The 15,981-nt window shown below is 47.6% G+C and overlaps 3 protein-coding genes across 7 annotated transcripts in view; 2 read left to right on the forward strand and 1 right to left on the reverse strand.

Moving 5' to 3' along the window:
- The first annotated feature begins 6,286 nt into the window (after positions 1-6,286).
- Positions 6,287-8,706, forward strand: aqp7 (aquaporin 7). 2 transcript variants are annotated; one of them, XM_076994892.1, is made up of 5 exons: positions 6,287-6,299; positions 7,297-7,423; positions 7,529-7,642; positions 7,762-7,880; positions 8,141-8,706. In XM_076994892.1, exons 2-5 carry the CDS (start codon positions 7,393-7,395, stop codon positions 8,354-8,356), a joined length of 480 nt encoding a protein of 159 aa, XP_076851007.1. In that variant the 5' UTR covers positions 6,287-6,299; positions 7,297-7,392; the 3' UTR covers positions 8,357-8,706. The 2 variants fall into 2 exon arrangements, with proteins under 2 accessions (XP_076851007.1, XP_076851006.1); XM_076994891.1 differs by lacking the exon at positions 6,287-6,299 and having other exon boundaries at positions 7,268-7,423.
- Positions 8,705-11,999, reverse strand: tpgs2 (tubulin polyglutamylase complex subunit 2). The gene is made up of 7 exons (XM_076994885.1): positions 11,864-11,999; positions 11,670-11,749; positions 11,497-11,584; positions 10,882-11,013; positions 10,619-10,729; positions 10,332-10,495; positions 8,705-9,820 (listed from the first exon to the last, which is right to left on the reverse strand). The coding sequence occupies exons 1-7, from the start codon at positions 11,937-11,939 to the stop codon at positions 9,602-9,604; spliced, it is 870 nt and encodes a 289-aa protein (XP_076851000.1). The 5' UTR covers positions 11,940-11,999; the 3' UTR covers positions 8,705-9,601.
- Positions 12,000-12,119: 120 nt separating this feature from the next.
- Positions 12,120-15,981, forward strand: part of kiaa1328 (KIAA1328 ortholog) — a 7,804-nt gene continuing 3,942 nt past the window's right edge. Inside the window, exons 1-5 of one of the 4 annotated variants that reach the window (XM_076994886.1) lie at positions 12,120-12,213; positions 12,839-12,874; positions 13,333-13,562; positions 13,675-13,775; positions 14,377-14,492. In XM_076994886.1, the coding sequence (XP_076851001.1) occupies positions 12,162-12,213; positions 12,839-12,874; positions 13,333-13,562; positions 13,675-13,775; positions 14,377-14,492 (535 nt within the window). In that variant the 5' untranslated portion in view covers positions 12,120-12,161. The other 3 variants (XM_076994887.1, XM_076994888.1, XM_076994890.1) reach the window with 3 other exon arrangements.

Genomic DNA, 15,981 nt, shown 5'->3' on the forward strand with positions numbered 1-15,981 from the left:
GAGCTCACGGACAGCGACCTCTACACGGAGGAGGAGGGCTCCTACACGGAGGAAGATGAGGAGAGCCTTCCCTCCTCCGTGGGAACTGTGAAGGGGCGAGGGATTCCCGGCGAGAACATGTCCTCCAGACCCTCCAGGGCTAGTTCAATGGACTATTCCTGGGGAGAGAGCCCGGTAGAGTCCATGGAGGGGATCCTGGAGGATGAAGAGGAGCCTATGGAGACCGAGGAAGGAGCTCCGGGCACGTCTGCCCGCCGAGCTGCACCGGGCACGTCCTCCAGCCGCCCTGCACCCGGTGGAGGGTTCGCAGCGAAGGCAGGAGGGGGACCGCCTAACGCAGCACCGGCAGCTCCGGATCTCTCTCCCCTACTTGCTCTCCTCCTGGCGCGCAGCCTGGCACCTGTTACGTGTTTGTATGTCCCAGTGTTTGTGAGTCTTCCCGTGTGTATTCCAAACCCATTCTTCCCATTTGTTCCTCTATGTGTTAATGTTCCTGTGTGTATGTTTGTGAACGTCCTGTCCAACTTGTCTAACGTTTTTTCCCCGGTCTTCCCAGGGAGGGTGTGCTAGGCGATTTGTGACGGACGCTTCGCCAAGGGCAGTCACCTCCCAGACGCAGGACTGAGCGCGTCGGATCCGCCCATCGTCGTGGGTTCGGGGCACTCGGTCCTGTTGGCACCCCGGGACGGGTAGTGCCCTTGGAGGGGGCGTCTGTCACGTTGAGGACCCCGGCCCCTCCCCTTTGGGCGTGTGTATACGTAGTCCACGTGCTTTGTCTGCGTCTATGGATATCCGTGGTTATGGCATGTCGTGTGAATAATCAGTATCACCTGTGACTCGTCTCGTAATCACGTGGGGCTAATGTGGTTTGTCTATTTAATGTGCGCTCGCGCAGTGTCCTGTGCTCGTCGTTGTCTATAGTTGACACGTCTGTGTGTGTTACATGTTTTAGGTGCGCTATATTGCGCAATCAGCGTCCAAATTAAAAGTGACGTTTGTTGCAAGCGAGGATTTGTGTCTCATCCTTCCCTGCTCCACCGCGCGTCACACTTTGTCTATAATAAATTACCTATCAAACTGTCAGATTTCCACAACAGGTCCTGCTGTATTGGAAACTTCTGTACAAACATAATTTTACACCACATAATTCTCCTGTCTGGAACAACAGATATATTTTGTTGAACAGAAAATCTGTTTTTTTGAGAACCTGTTTTCGAAAGGAATTTGGGACATTTTGTTACGGAACAGATCCGGACCCTTCCCTGTGGGCGTGCCGTTACGTTGTCTGCGTGTCGTTATGTCCATGTTTGTACTTCCGTGGGTGTGGGTTGTTTGTGAGCGTGTTCGTTTGTTACACCTGTGCCTTGTCTCGAGGTCACGTGGGTATGTGTATTCACCTATTTAATGTGCGTTCGCGCGGTGTCTAGTGCTCGTCTTTGTCTAAAGTTTCGTGCCTGTGTGAGTACTGTGTTTAGCTGTTTGCACTCCGCACGGAGCTTCGTGTTTATGTTCACTATTAAACGTTCATCATTGCACAGTTTGACGTTCGTCGTGCCTCCTTACCGAGCGTCACAGAAAGACGAGCCGCTCAGATGCCCGGATACGCTAAGCGTACCCCCAAGGGAAAGAAGAAGAGCCGGCGTCACCACGGCTCTTCCCCAGTCCGACGCCACGAAGCCCCCGTCTCCGAGCAGACCATGAGGCAGGACCCACTCTGCACATACATGCTCTGCGCAGCTCAGGAGACGGAGGATGCACAGCTGGCGGAATACTTCCGCACATCCGCGGTACGTGTGTGGAGGGAGAGACACCCTCCCGCGTCCGCGGAACTGCTACCCGGTGCCGTGGGCAGCTGCAATGTGGAGGAGAAGAGCGCACCGCTCCTGGTCTTCCCCGAAGAGAAGGAGACCAGTGAGCCGTTTATGGTGGGAGTAGGCGCCTTTGCCCTCTCTCCCCCCGAAGAGGAGTTCGGGAGTGAGGACTCCGGAGAGGAGAGTGAGGGCGACGCCAGCTGCCCTTCCCTCACGTCAGCGGCTCCCCAGACGTCGGACGAGGAGCAAGAGACCAGCCCCACTCCACCGGGTTGCTCCGACGCCGACGAGCACCCCGAGAAGGCAGAGGATGACGTCAGCCCTCCCCCGTCCGTACACTCCGAGTCTACGGTGTACTACGGAGAGGGGGAGAACGTCAGTCCCCCTCCGTCCCTGTACTCCGAGACGACGGTGTACTACGGGGAGGGAGGGAGCGCCAGCCCACCTCCGTCCGTTCGCTCGACCCTCTCCGGGTCTACCAGCGGGACAGAGGGAGAGGAAAGCGTCTCGGTGGGCTCAGCGGACACCGTGCAAGAGGAGAATGGGTGTCCGTTGGGCAAGGAGAGCTCTCGTGCCCCGTCAGAAGGAAGCAGCATGAGTTGGGCACACTACCCTGCCACGGAGGAGCCCATGTCCCTGGACCAGAGTGTCTCGGAGGAGGAGGAGCCGATGGACACGTCGAGGGCTGAAGCGACGACGACCCCGGTAGCGCGAGAGGGAACCGGCGCGGTCAGCGGTCCAGGGTGGGGGTTCTGTGCGCCGAGAGAGAAGCGGCAGAAATCCGCCAGCGCGCAGCGCCGAGTCTCGGTTCCGGCGTCGCCCAAGAAGAGGGTCGAAGCTCCTTGGGAGAAGCCCCCAGGTGCAAGGACCAGGGGCGCACCGGGAAAAGCAGCACATGCCGGAGGCGCGGCGCCGAGGACTGGAAGGACTCCGCCGCCTGTTCCGCCTGCCGCGCCCGTTCAGCCCGCCTTCCCTGGAGGGATAGCGCCACCGCTTGCGCTCTGGCAGGCAGCCCAAGCAATGTCATGGTTGCCTGTCCCTGTTTGTATGTCAGCCCCCGTGTTTCTCCCGAACCCCCTGTTCCCTTTTGTGCCCTTTATGTTCAGTGTTCCGGTGTGCATGGTTGTACTTGTGCCATTGTTTAATGTTTTCTCCCCTGTCTTCCCAGGGAGGGTGTGCTAGAGCTGCTCGTGGCGGTTCCCGCCGTCGGGGGTGACTGCTCTCGGAGGCTCGTGATCCCGGCGGCTCCGGACCTGCCCGTCGGTGTTGGCTCGGGGCTTTCCAGCTGCGCGGGACGCTCCGGGAGTAGCGAGCCCCTGGCGGGGGGTTCTGTTACGGAACAGATCCGGACCCTTCCCTGTGGGCGTGCCGTTACGTTGTCTGCGTGTCGTTATGTCCATGTTTGTACTTCCGTGGGTGTGGGTTGTTTGTGAGCGTGTTCGTTTGTTACACCTGTGCCTTGTCTCGAGGTCACGTGGGTATGTGTATTCACCTATTTAATGTGCGTTCGCGCGGTGTCTAGTGCTCGTCTTTGTCTAAAGTTTCGTGCCTGTGTGAGTACTGTGTTTAGCTGTTTGCACTCCGCACGGAGCTTCGTGTTTATGTTCACTATTGAACGTTCATCATTGCACAGTTTGACGTTTGTCGTGCCTCCTTACCGAGCGTCACACATTTCACACTTTATGGATGACAATGGAGATATATTATTGTTCAAAGACTTTTGTTCGAAGTTTAATCTTGTTTTTGATGTGAAGATTTACAACAAGTTGATGAAAGCGTTCCCAGCAGTTCTTAAATCTATGGTTAAAGAAGATGTATGTAATTCCAAGACCTCTCCTGTTTTGAGCCAACTCTATATAGAAGATATAGACTTTAAAGATAAAAAGATGACTAACAAGTTCACTCGGAGATTGTTACAGAAAGTGTTGTATCCTGGTCAGGTTAAGAGGCATTATATTCTAAATGATTATGATCAAGATATAATTTATAAAATTAGAACTAAATACATTTCGTTTCCTCTTCCTCCAAAAGTAAAGGAAGTCTATTTAAAAATTCTAAATGACATCTATCCAACTTTGAATCTGACAATAATTAAATTTGGTATTTATCTGCAGAATTCCAGTGCAGAATTTTTAATAAATAATTTAATATTAATTGGAAAGTTTTTTATTCATAAATGTAGATTTTTCAAAACGAATCCAAATTTAGGATTTTCATCCTGTAACGTCCGGACTGAGGAGGCAGGCACCCAGACGATTACGGTGTAACACAGAACATTTATTGAGACGACACGAGTAAGCTCCGTGCGTAGCAGGAGTTGCAAGCATACACTCATACAGACACGCAGCTTTTGACAAAGACGAGCACTAGACACCGCGCGAACGCACAATAAATAAGTGAGTTACACAGACCCACGTGACCTCGAGACAAGGCACAGGTGTAACAAACGAACACGCTCACAAACAACCCACACCCACGGAAGTACATACATGGACATAACGACACGCAGACAACGTAATGGCACGCCCACAGGGAAGGGTCCGGAGCTGTCACCGTGACAGAACCCTCCGCCAGGGGCTCGCTACTCCCGGAGCGTCCCGCGCAGCTGGAATGCCCCGAACCAACACAAACAGGCAGGTCCGGAACCGCCGGGATCACGAGCCTCCGAGAGCAGTCGCCCCCGACGGCGGGAACCGCCGCGACCAGCTCTAGTACACCCTCCCTGGGAAGACAGGGGAGAAAACATTAAACAATGGCACGTTCACAAACACGCACACTGGAACATGAAACACAAGAGGCACAAATGGGAAAAGGAAGTTAGGGAGACACAAGGGGATAGACAAAAACATAGGAACACAGACACTCATTCCCGGAGCCAGGCTTCCCGCCTGAGGCAACGCCGGTAGCGGCGCGAAGGCTCCGGGGGCTGGAGACGCTGCAGGTGACGGTACTCCTCCCGCCTGTTCTGCCCGCTCACCGCCAGGTGCCGCACAGCTGGCAGACGCGCTGGGTGAAGCGCGACTGGTCGACTGCTTGGAGGCAGTCCCTCTGGCGGACGCGCGAGGCGTAGCGCGACTGTCCGACCGCTTGGGGGCCCTGCTTTGGTCGGACGCGTGGGGGGCAGCGCGACTGGTCGACCGCCTGGGGGCAGCACACCTGGCGGACGCGCGAGGTGCAGCGCGATTTGTAGCCCGCTTGGAGGCAGCGCGACCGGCGGGTCTCACGGCGACCTTCCTCCCGGGTCCGTGACTCCCTTCTCCGGGAGAGCCGTAGGGGCTTGCTGCCCGATAGGCCTGCTGGCGCTCCCTCTCCGGGAACCCCCCGTAGGAAGCCCCTCCTTTGCCAGGCCAGCCCCCTCTGGAACCGGTATCGGGGGTGGTGTCCATCTCCGGCTCCTCCTCCTCGGCCACGCTCCAGTCCATGGACCGAGCGGGGGTCTCGCATCGGGAGTGGTCCATGGGCTCCTCCCCGCAGGAATCCCCACTCACCGACGCGAGCGAACTGTCCGGTCCGCTCCCTCCCCCTTTGTATACCGTCGGGAGCGAACACACAGACGGAGGGCTCTCCCCCTCGCCGTAGTCGGATGGGAGGGGACTGACGTCATCCCCCCCGTAACGAACGGTGCTCTCCGAGCATACGGACGGGGAATACTCCTCTTCCTCGGAGTCCACGCCTGTCGCCTCGCACTCAGACGGCGGGGAACTGGCTTCCTCCCTCCCGTAGTACACTGTGCTTCTTGAGCACACCGAGGGGGAGTACTCCTCCGAGCTTTCTTCCTCAGACTCCTCCGAGCTTGGGGAGCCCGCCTCCCCGAACTCTTCCTCGGGAGGGGTGAGGGAAAAGTCGCCCACACCCACCAGAAACGGCTCACCGGTCTCCTCCTCCTCGGGGAAGACCGGGAGCAGTGCGCTGTCTTTCTCCTGCGGCGCAAACACCACCTCTCTGGTGGCGAGCAGGACCTCTCTCTGCTCTGCGCTCTTGGGCACCAGCACGGGAGAAGACGCGCGCTGGGGCTTGTTCTTACCGCCTCCCACAGCACGGTGGGGCGGCTCTAGGGACGCGGCGAGATCTTGGTCCTCCCACATCCGCACCGCCGATTGGCGGAGGTATTCGGCCATTTCCGCGTTTTCAGTCTCCGTGCAGAGCGCAGAGCATGAACGCGCACACAGGGTTCTGCATCATCTCCTGCTCGGAGACGGGGGCATCTTGGCGCCGGACTGGGGAAGAGCCGTGGTGGCGACGGCTCTTCCTCTTCCCTTTAGGTGCCCGGGTAGCATATCCAGGCATCCCTCTTTATAGACGGCTCGTCTTTCTGTAACGTCCGGACTGAGGAGGCAGGCACCCAGACGATTACGGTGTAACAGAACATTTATTGAGATGACACGAGTAAGCTCCGTGCGTAGCAGGAGTTGCAAGCATACACTCATACAGACACGCAGCTTTTGACAAAGACGAGCACTAGACACCGCGCGAACGCACAATAAATAGGTGAGTTACACAGACCCACGTGACCTCGAGACAAGGCACAGGTGTAACAAACGAACACGCTCACAAACAACCCACACCCACGGAAGTACATACATGGACATAACGACACGCAGACAACGTAACGGCACGCCCACAGGGAAGGGTCCGGAGCTGTCACCGTGGCACATCCAAAGGAAAAATTTCCTTAATTGTTTCTTGGAGTCTCTAATTTTAGTTAAAAGCAATTCTGCTCAAAAACTAATTTTTTTGATGAAAAACCTTGATCTGATGTAAACCTCTATATAATATACGTTTTATTATGTGTATAAGTATTTTACTTTTATTTTTTATTTTTTTATTTATTTTAATTTATTATTAATTTATTATTTATTTTTTGTACATATGCTACTCAACTTGTTTAGCTGATTCCTTGTATTACCATTTGTGCCTTGTTTTTGTTTGTAAGCGATTATTGTAAATAAAGGGAAAAAAAATCGCAAAAAAAAAAAGTTAATGTTAGTTAGCTGAGCTACCTTAAACAAAACCATGCCACACTGTGTTGCCGTTGGATGTTATTTCCAGTCGAAAGGCAGTGGGAAGACTGATATTAGTCTTCACAGTTTTCCCAAAGATAATCCTGAACTTGAAACTTTCCCAAAGTTGCGGATCCTAAACTTGAAGGTACAGCATTAGCGATCATTGATAAATCAAGCGCCACAGCCAGTCACTGCAACCATTTGACGTCACTACCTGCTGCGCCCGTCAGCAGTTATAAAAATGGCGACCTACGTGCAGCGGGATTTTAAAGAAAATCTAATAAATCTGCTACTTTTTGTGATTTTTTACAACGTGTCTTAATAATTTAGAGTAATTACATGATATTAAGGCTTACATATGCTATGAGCCGGGGTTCCCTTTAACATAGTTAATGATTTCATTATTATCGTGTTTAGGCATATCTAGCTTAGTGACCAATATGTTCCGCTCACACACTATTGTGAAAATGACTTTTCTTCAGGTGTTTGGACTAGGCTCTGTTGCACAAGTGGCTACAGGAGAAGGAGCTTTTGGACATTACTGGAGTATTAATCTAGGTTTTGGTCTGGGTGTAGCAATGGGAGTGCATGTAGGTGGAAAGGTATCAGGTAGGTGTTCTGGCCTACCAGCTAATGCCAAATGACCAACTTCTTTTAAAGATGTTTAAAGATGTGAACGCTAAAAGAACAGTTGTGTCCTTCTTCTTCTGCTAGGTGCTCACATGAATTCAGCAGTGTCGTTCGCCGTGTGTGTGTTCGGCCATTTGCACTGGAAGATGCTTCCACTCTACATAAGTGGACAGCTTCTGGGATCCTTTGTTGGTGCTGGTACAATCTTTACCTTATACTATGGCATGTCAGTCTGCACCTTCAGCCAAAAGGGGGTATTTAACAGACAGATTTTAGTTCTGTTCTGTTTTTTTTTTATTCTTTTTTATGTGAAATAGATGCCATACACCACTACTGTGGGGGCAACTTAACAGTGTCTGGCCCCAAAGCAACAGCTGGGATCTTTGCTACTTATCCAGCATCTTACATCTCATTACAAGCTGGATTCCTGGATCAGGTGAGACAAAATATCCCAGCTGAGATTCCTTTATTAAAGAAAGCAGGCTCATTAACTCCTGAAGTCACCAAGAGAAGATCAAGATGTTATAAAAAAAAAACGAGAGTAGAAAGAAAAACACCCGCTGTAACAGATTAAAACATCCCATGGATGAGAGGAAGAAGGCTTTTGGACCTGTCAGAACTTTGTTTCTTCAGATTTATTCTTTGATTATAACGCCAACATGCCTTATACTATTTATTCCCATCTGCCTCACCCAGGTGCTTGGCACAGCCATGCTACTGCTGTGTATAATGGCTCTGATGGATCAGAGGAACCAGCCTGCCCAATTAGATGGTGAGCCAATGGCGATGGCGGCACTTGTGGTGCTGATTGGAGTTTCGATGGGGAGCAACAGTGGATATGCCATCAATCCCACCAGAGACCTGGTGCTCTTCACAGCTGCTGCAGGCTGGGGATTAGATGTATTCCCGTAAATATAGAGAACAGAAACTAAAGTGTGGTAAAGCTGACAAAGGTGTAAAAGTGACAATATTATATTTGGCCACCGCAGATAGAAAACACACAGCCTCTTTGTAATATGCGCTTGAACAGTTCGTCTGTCATGTGGCTCTTGTTCAGAGAAGGATCTGATTAGCTCCCATTAGCTCTTTCCTCAAACAGGAAATTTCTCTGAAATAACAAAACACAAAAATGTTTTGTCATTCCGCAAAACTCAGTACTTCTCCATTCTTACTCTCCATTATTAAACTCATTAGTTAGCAGTACAATCTAAACCACGTTCACAAATCAAATATGAAAGGGCATGATACTCAAATGTGTCATGGATAATCACGTGAATACTCTTTTCCAGTGTGGGCAGTGGTTGGTGGTGGGTTCCATGCGTGGCCCCCTTGGTAGGTGGAGTTGTTGGGGCTTTCAACTATAGAGTATTTATAGAGATGTTCCATCCTCCTCAAACGGGGAACTAGAGCCCAGAAGACACGGTGTGGGCTCAAAGTGTGTGAACAGTTAGCACATCAGGTAGCCCAAGCGCTGGGACCAGCAGAATGGCCAATCCTCTCCTAAACAAGATGCTTTGGTTGTGTGTGGAGATTAAACCCTCCTATGCCTGTTAATGGATGTCTGGAGGCTGCCTGTGGTGCACGTCTCTTCTGGTTGGTTTGCTGGTCTTCTCACAACACCAGGCCCTTGTTTGGCACTTGGGTAGATAGGCCTCATGTAGACCTATGGATGGTCTACATGAGAGTAAAGTGTTCATGCAGATACCAAAGAAGATCAAAGTCATTAGAAATTTTTGAGAAGATAGTGTGTAGTGTAAGACATGTAACAAAGTTTTGTCCTCATGTTTTTCTTGAGGAGTTTTTTTTCCTCTCCATTGTAAACGCTTTACATATACAATGATAAGATGCACAAATGGACAACAATTTGAGTCAGGGAAGTGTCTATTATAGACAAAGGATAAGGAAAACCAAGATTGAACATTGAAATATTGTAAAAAGAAAATAAAATCGTCTCAGGTCTTCACAGAGAAGCAGAGTGCCTATTGGTTGCGAGAGGAATTCTGGCTGTCGGTCATCACATTGACAGAACATACTGCATCTCTTTACACACAGGCATAACCTCAGTGCTCAGACAAGTGCAGAAATGTTTCCTATGTTATGTTAACGGGACATCTGCTGAGCATAACAGCATAAAAGAGTCCAGGTAGTAGTGCTGTGTCATCGTCTGTTCGCGGTCTGCTTGCCCGTGGCTCCCTGCCCTTTTGCAGACACCTCTCCACTTGGGGCTTGGCCTGGCTGCTTTTTCTTGGAAGCGGGTGGCTTGGCTTTACTCCGGAAAGCCTTGGCTGGGTCCAGCTTGTTGAGGAACGGTTCACCAGCTGAATCAAGATGAGGGTCACCGCAGAACGTGAGGGGCTGATAAAGAGATGCCCACTGCTGTGGTAGAAGAGACCAATTTTTGTCAGGATCACTGTGCCCCTCACTGGCCCGTCATCGCAGAGTCTGAGGAAATGATAACTGGGGTTCTCTGAACTACAGTCAGGCCTACGGGGCATATTTCACAACTATTTTATTCAAAGACAAATGAAGGATAGTTAAATTCATATAATGAAAGCCTCATCACTTGCATAGTAATGAAAGACTTGTAAAAACAAAGTTCCTGCAGTTACGAACAAAAGCCTGTGGTGAAATTACCTCTGCACACACGGCTAAGTTCTTAATCCATCCTAATGAATACAAATTAGAAGCACAAGCAGCATCTAATCTTTCAGCATTTAAAACTCAAGAACAGCAAGTTAAAACAGAGCCCTCTTAACAACACTGACATCACTAGTGTTTACCACTCTCTTGTTTAATTTGATTTTAATTGTAGAGGGACTATATGCACCATTAAACAGTTAATTAGTTGTTTTTACAAAGGCAAAACAATGTTGGTTGTTCCTCCTACCTTGGCCTGTGGGCTGGGCCCATATGGGGTGAAGATGTATTGCCACTCAGGTAGGCCTAGATGTGTTATCATAAGCCTGTAGTATGCAGTAAAGGAGGAGGTCAGGAAGTGCCAGTATAATGACCGGTCCAGGAACCATATTTCACTCTGCTGGGCCACAGCACCTAGATGTCACAAGTTATCAGGTCATACAACCAAAATAGTGCATGTCATCTATCCAGCATATGAAACAGTCAGGACACCATCGGTTACACTGGGTTAGGGTTATGCTTTAAATGTATTATTACCATCAATGCAGTCTTTGTACACTAGGCAGACTCTGCCATTTCCACCACAGGGGTCAAGCTCAAATATTCGGCAACGTGAATCAAAGTGGGGTTCTTCATATCCCTCTGACCCTAAGGAACAAAAAAAATCCCTAAAGGCTCAAAATGCTTCTGCTGAATTCAACAGAATATATGCCAGCATATGCCTTAAGAATTGTTCAAATCCTAATGCAAATATGAGCTGTATTACATTGGCTTCTGGATGTGCCGTTGGACAGCCTCACCTTCTGATTCATCCTCAAAGTCTAGGTCAGCTAACGTGGGGGCACTGGGGAGGGCGTAGATGTTTGACTGGGCTAGAAGGCGGAGCTTGGCCACACTGTTAATTACCATACAACCAACAGGGACCGGTTCATCTGTAAAGCAGAAATATTATTCCCAGAATATTTATTCTGTTAAATTAGATTGGTTTTATTCTTTAATGCTTGGCTTCTACGCATTCTCAGTTATGATTAATGGGTGATGGTGGCTGCCCTGAGATTAAGGAATCTTCCTTTACAATCGAGTTAAATTCCATTTAAAGATTCCTCACTTCTGATTAGATTTTTGGTCTATTTAAGGTGTTTTTGTCTATTCTGCCTTTCTTGGTTTATTTGCTTATTAATTTTACTTTATTACCATTTTCCTGCATTTTGGCATTGTCAAGTGTACCTTATACATCAACTGAATGAGTGTCAAGTGACTTGAATGAATGAATAACATGATGCCTTTCAAGGAGCCCAAGATCACATTACAATTAACACACAGCTTCTACTTCCATTCACACACACAACTTAACAAGGGCTATTAACATGTTTTACAAGATCAATGCATGCGTTACTACAGGGGTAAGAGCTCACTTTCCAGTTTGGAACTCCAGGTGAGAGTGAAGCCATCTGTTGTGAGGTAGAAGTCTCTCAGATCCTCCGGCAAAACACAGCTGTTTTTCTGAAGGATAAACACGCACATATTTAAATCTATTCATTCATTCATTGGCATTTTGTCAACACACGACGCCTTCCTCGCTCCCTACCTGCTCCCACGAGAGGAGATACCGCTTCTCTGCGGGCTCTCGATCAACGAACCGTACATCCAGGACACCAGGGAGGTTCTCTGGAGATGTGATAGAGTGTTTAAAACATTAACATTAAGGGCAGGAACATCTCTAGTAAAATCTCTGTTTTACAAAGTAGTAACAGCATATTAACATTGATAATAATGACTCACCCAAAACCCGATTTATTCCTAGGGTAAGTCTTTCTGAAAACCCTTTGAAGGTCTTCTCATCTCTCGCACACTCCATCGCTCACCGCAGAGGTGCCGCAATCTCCCAGTAAAGTGACGCATGGTAACACGGAACCCAAAACACAGAAATTCTGAAACCTTATTGGTTAACGGAATGAAAGATGGCTCGTGTGGCCAATAGCGCGGCTTGCACGGGGGCAAGATGAACAAATCACACTCCTGCGATCTAAAGAGGAGGCGGGGTCTCATAAATTACTCCGGCCGTGGCGGTTGTTTCAATATGGCCGCTGTTGCCGAGGGCAGAAACTCTGCGATTTGTTGGATAGATGACGGTATCCTTGCTAATTGTTCACGATTCATTCCTTGTCCGCTCGTGTTTACTTCGAATATATATTCATATCATATTCATGTTTAGGTGTTTTTATTTATGGTTGGTATATTAGTTAAGTCGACGAGATGCCGGCTAGCTGGCTAGCTACTTAAATAACTGTCTCGCGCACTCGCACCATCAAGGTGACGTCAACATCACGGTTACAAATGTAACTAATTATCATAATCTTTGTAAGGTCATAATTATAATCCGCGATTATAATCTATAATCTAATCGTTTGTGTCATTTAGGAACGTGATGATTTGTAAACTAGCTCTTAGTTTCATAAGTGGACTGTTCCCTTGACTGTCCCATAACATGTTGACCGTTTTAGTTGCATGAACAGTGGAAATGTGGAACTAAGTGTTTAGCTAATTAGCTATTAACATACCATTAATATACCATTAACCGTTTGGCCATTATAGTTTTTTAAATCAATCCCGTGTAACTTGTTAGATTAAGCTTGTATGTTGTTGACATGAGAGCTATTAAGAGGAAAAGGAGAATGTTGTTGTGTTTCCTGCTTACTAGTACCTACAGTGCACACAGTTATTTTATGAATGTATAAAGTTGCTTGACTATAACAGCATCAGACTGCGAGCAGCCAGTAGTATACGCTTCAGGTAAGACAGAACATAGAAAAGAACATAGTAGTATCAGTTTAGATAACAAAATCTCACTGGCACATTTATAAATATATTAGCCCTCATCCACTTTCAGGTAGAGGTAAGGTCATAAGTAGAGAGTAGAGTAGAGTAGAGTAGAATTTATTGTCATTGTATATGATACAACGAGATTCTGATTGGTACCTCTTAGTCACATAAGATAACATATAACAGTGCGAGATAACATATATACATAAAAAACATTTCACTGGTCTGTCGGAACAGATACTGATACAGGTTTATATCAGCAGCATGGTGTAGGTGAGGTAGTTATGGCATGATGGTATGAGGCCAGGTGATGGTATAAGGCCAGGTGACATGAATGTTCCGATGCCGAAGTTCTTCAATACTGTACTGAGGTGCTATGGTGTAAAGTAGGAGGGTGCGTTTATTCACCTGTCTTACTCCTCTTTCAGGAATGAGCAGGAAGATGGGGGTGAAGGCTGGATCCGTAAGCAGCAAAGACAGGAGGATCAAAGGGAAACCTGCCTTAAACAAGGAAGGGAGGAATGGGAGGAACTTGGAGCTGCCCACATCACACATCGCCATAGAGCCACTTCTGCCCAAGTCCCCATTGCAGAGGACCTCAGATTTTTCTGCTAAATCCAAAACGCCATATGGAGTGTCAGAACCACCTCTGGCTCAGGTAAACCATGGATTTGGTTTGGTTTCTGTGCTTTCACTCCTGAAAGTGCTGAGTATGAAAATCAAACAACACAAGTAATAATAAGACTCCTTTTCTTTCTCCTTGTGTACAGCTGCTGCCTAGTAAAGTTCAAGCTAACAGCAAAGCTTCACTTAAGGATCTTTGCCCAGAAGACAAGCGTCGTATTGCCAGCCTGATTGAAGAGTTGGCCAGGTATAAGTCTTTCCCATGCATGTGTGTATTCTCCTGAATGTATAAACGATACTTATTAGAAAAGTGATCTGGTAAGCACATCCTTGAAGGTGTTGCTTTGTTGTAGTTATGTGATACAAAACAGTATTAATTTGCTTTAATAAGCAAAACATTACGGCATTACTTAGAAACCAATAAAGAATTAGATTTTGAATTTTGGCCAAGATGCACTCCGCATGACTGAATTATATGACCTAACCTAAAAACACGCAGTAGTTCAATAATACTGGTTTTCTAGGTCATTTGTATTTGTCTGTTACACTTGGTCATTTAAGATGAAGTTTGTGCCTGTAGTAGGTTTGGATATTAGGCCATCACAAAACAATAAATAATAGTAGAGAAAGCTGTTATTTTTGTTAGGTTGTGACACCATCTAGAAATGTCACAGTTCTAGTCTGAAAATGGAAAATTAAGTTAGATTATGTAAATGGGGTTCAACTCAAGTCCCCCCCAAACATAACTGTGGTGGGTGTTAATTTTAACGTGTACATGGATGCTTTTAGTCTTTGGTGTGGTGTGGTTTGTAACTCTTTGGCCTTGTTCTGGCATCCCTGCTCCCCAGGGTGAGTGAGGAGAAAGAGGAGTCGGTGCAGAGACTCCGAGATGAACAAGAGACGTTTGAGAAAAAAATCCTGCAGCTAGAGGACCAGAATCGACTCATCGTGAAAGAGAGAGAAAGTATCCTTTCAACGTTTTTTGTCTGAGAGGCATTCGCATGTTTGTTTAAAGTGTTGTACTACAGAAAACAATGTCAATGTTCTATCTATCGGTCTCTATATTTTAGAGTTACACTACTGGGGTTTGTTGGAGCCACTCCTCACAACCTTGGTGTTAGCCTTCCGTATTCCCTCACTTCTTTCAGTCCCTAAGATATTTCTAACTTCTAATACTCCTTCCACTTGCGAGCTCCACACCTATTACAGATGCTGTTTAGAGCATCTTGTCCACTATCAGGCTGACTGGTTAGTTTTGCACTACTTGTTTATCTGTCTGGATCTGGAGATCCCACAGGATCTCAGCCTTCTTCACCATGCTCTGAGGTCCCTCCTGGTGGGACCGGGGTGGTGTCCAGCTCATAAGCCTTGTATATGATGCTGTGTGTGATCCCAGACACTTGGATGTGTCTCTCACCGTGCGCTTCACCTTGCAGCCTCTTGCATGCTGCTACTCTGTGCTGGGTTTTCTGGGTTGTCTCAGAAGCTCCTTGGTACAGTCTGCATTTTGGGTCTTCTCTGATGCTTTGATCATCCTGGAGCTCGCTGCTCTTGAGACGCCACGAATGACTCTGTGCTCTCCGTCAGTCTCGCGTTTTCAAGCCATTGGTGTAGGATCAACTTCTGTCAGCCATCTCGGCTGTCTGTCAGTGGTCAGCGCTTCTGTGTTGACCATGACAATAAGGTCAGAGGTGCCCCACCATCAGCTCATTGTTGCCTGGATGTCCTAGTAATGTAATATCTAGGTCATGTAATATCTAGGACACTGTTTGGCAGTAAGAGCTAGGATAATTGCTTCCATGGTTATCACCAGTGACAGAATATCGTCCTAGAAGCCAGTACACAGCTTGTTGCTTTTGTTTACATTATTGAGCATGTGAAACCACCTCTAGCTCTCAGGTTCTGAGGGCTTCATCACCTTTCACTTGATCTTAATATAGATCACAGAACAAGTTTCACTACTGTAGCCAGTGGAGCTGTTGTTGAAGATCAGAAGTTCTAATAAATTTTAAATCAGTTACAGTTCAGCACACCTTGTATACAGTATTTAACATACGATAATTACATTGAAATACAAATCAGTTGTCATGTTTATTGTCTTTTTGTTTATGTTGTTATATGTTTGGGTAATTCCACAAGCTGAGTCTGCTGAAACCAGCATCCCAAGCAGACTCTTGATTCTAGATTTTTCTCTAAAAGTGTGCAGTAATGCGCTTTTAATGGTCTAGGTGAATGGCATAATTGCAAGGACTTAGGAACATGCGCATTAAGTCCACAAGTCTGCAAGTCGGGGCAAGAACACCTGAGAATTAGATTGGTCAGTAATTATAAAATACACATGCAATACCTGTGACCTCACCACAGGGGGCATTGTTGTTTAAGGCAAAAATCTGTTTTTACATTTTTGTTGTTTACTGGGGCTGAATATTAAACACACAATGCCACTGCAACAA

The sequence above is a fragment of the Brachyhypopomus gauderio genome, unplaced genomic scaffold (assembly GCF_052324685.1).
Source record: "Brachyhypopomus gauderio isolate BG-103 unplaced genomic scaffold, BGAUD_0.2 sc167, whole genome shotgun sequence".
Taxonomy (NCBI): domain Eukaryota; kingdom Metazoa; phylum Chordata; class Actinopteri; order Gymnotiformes; family Hypopomidae; genus Brachyhypopomus; species Brachyhypopomus gauderio.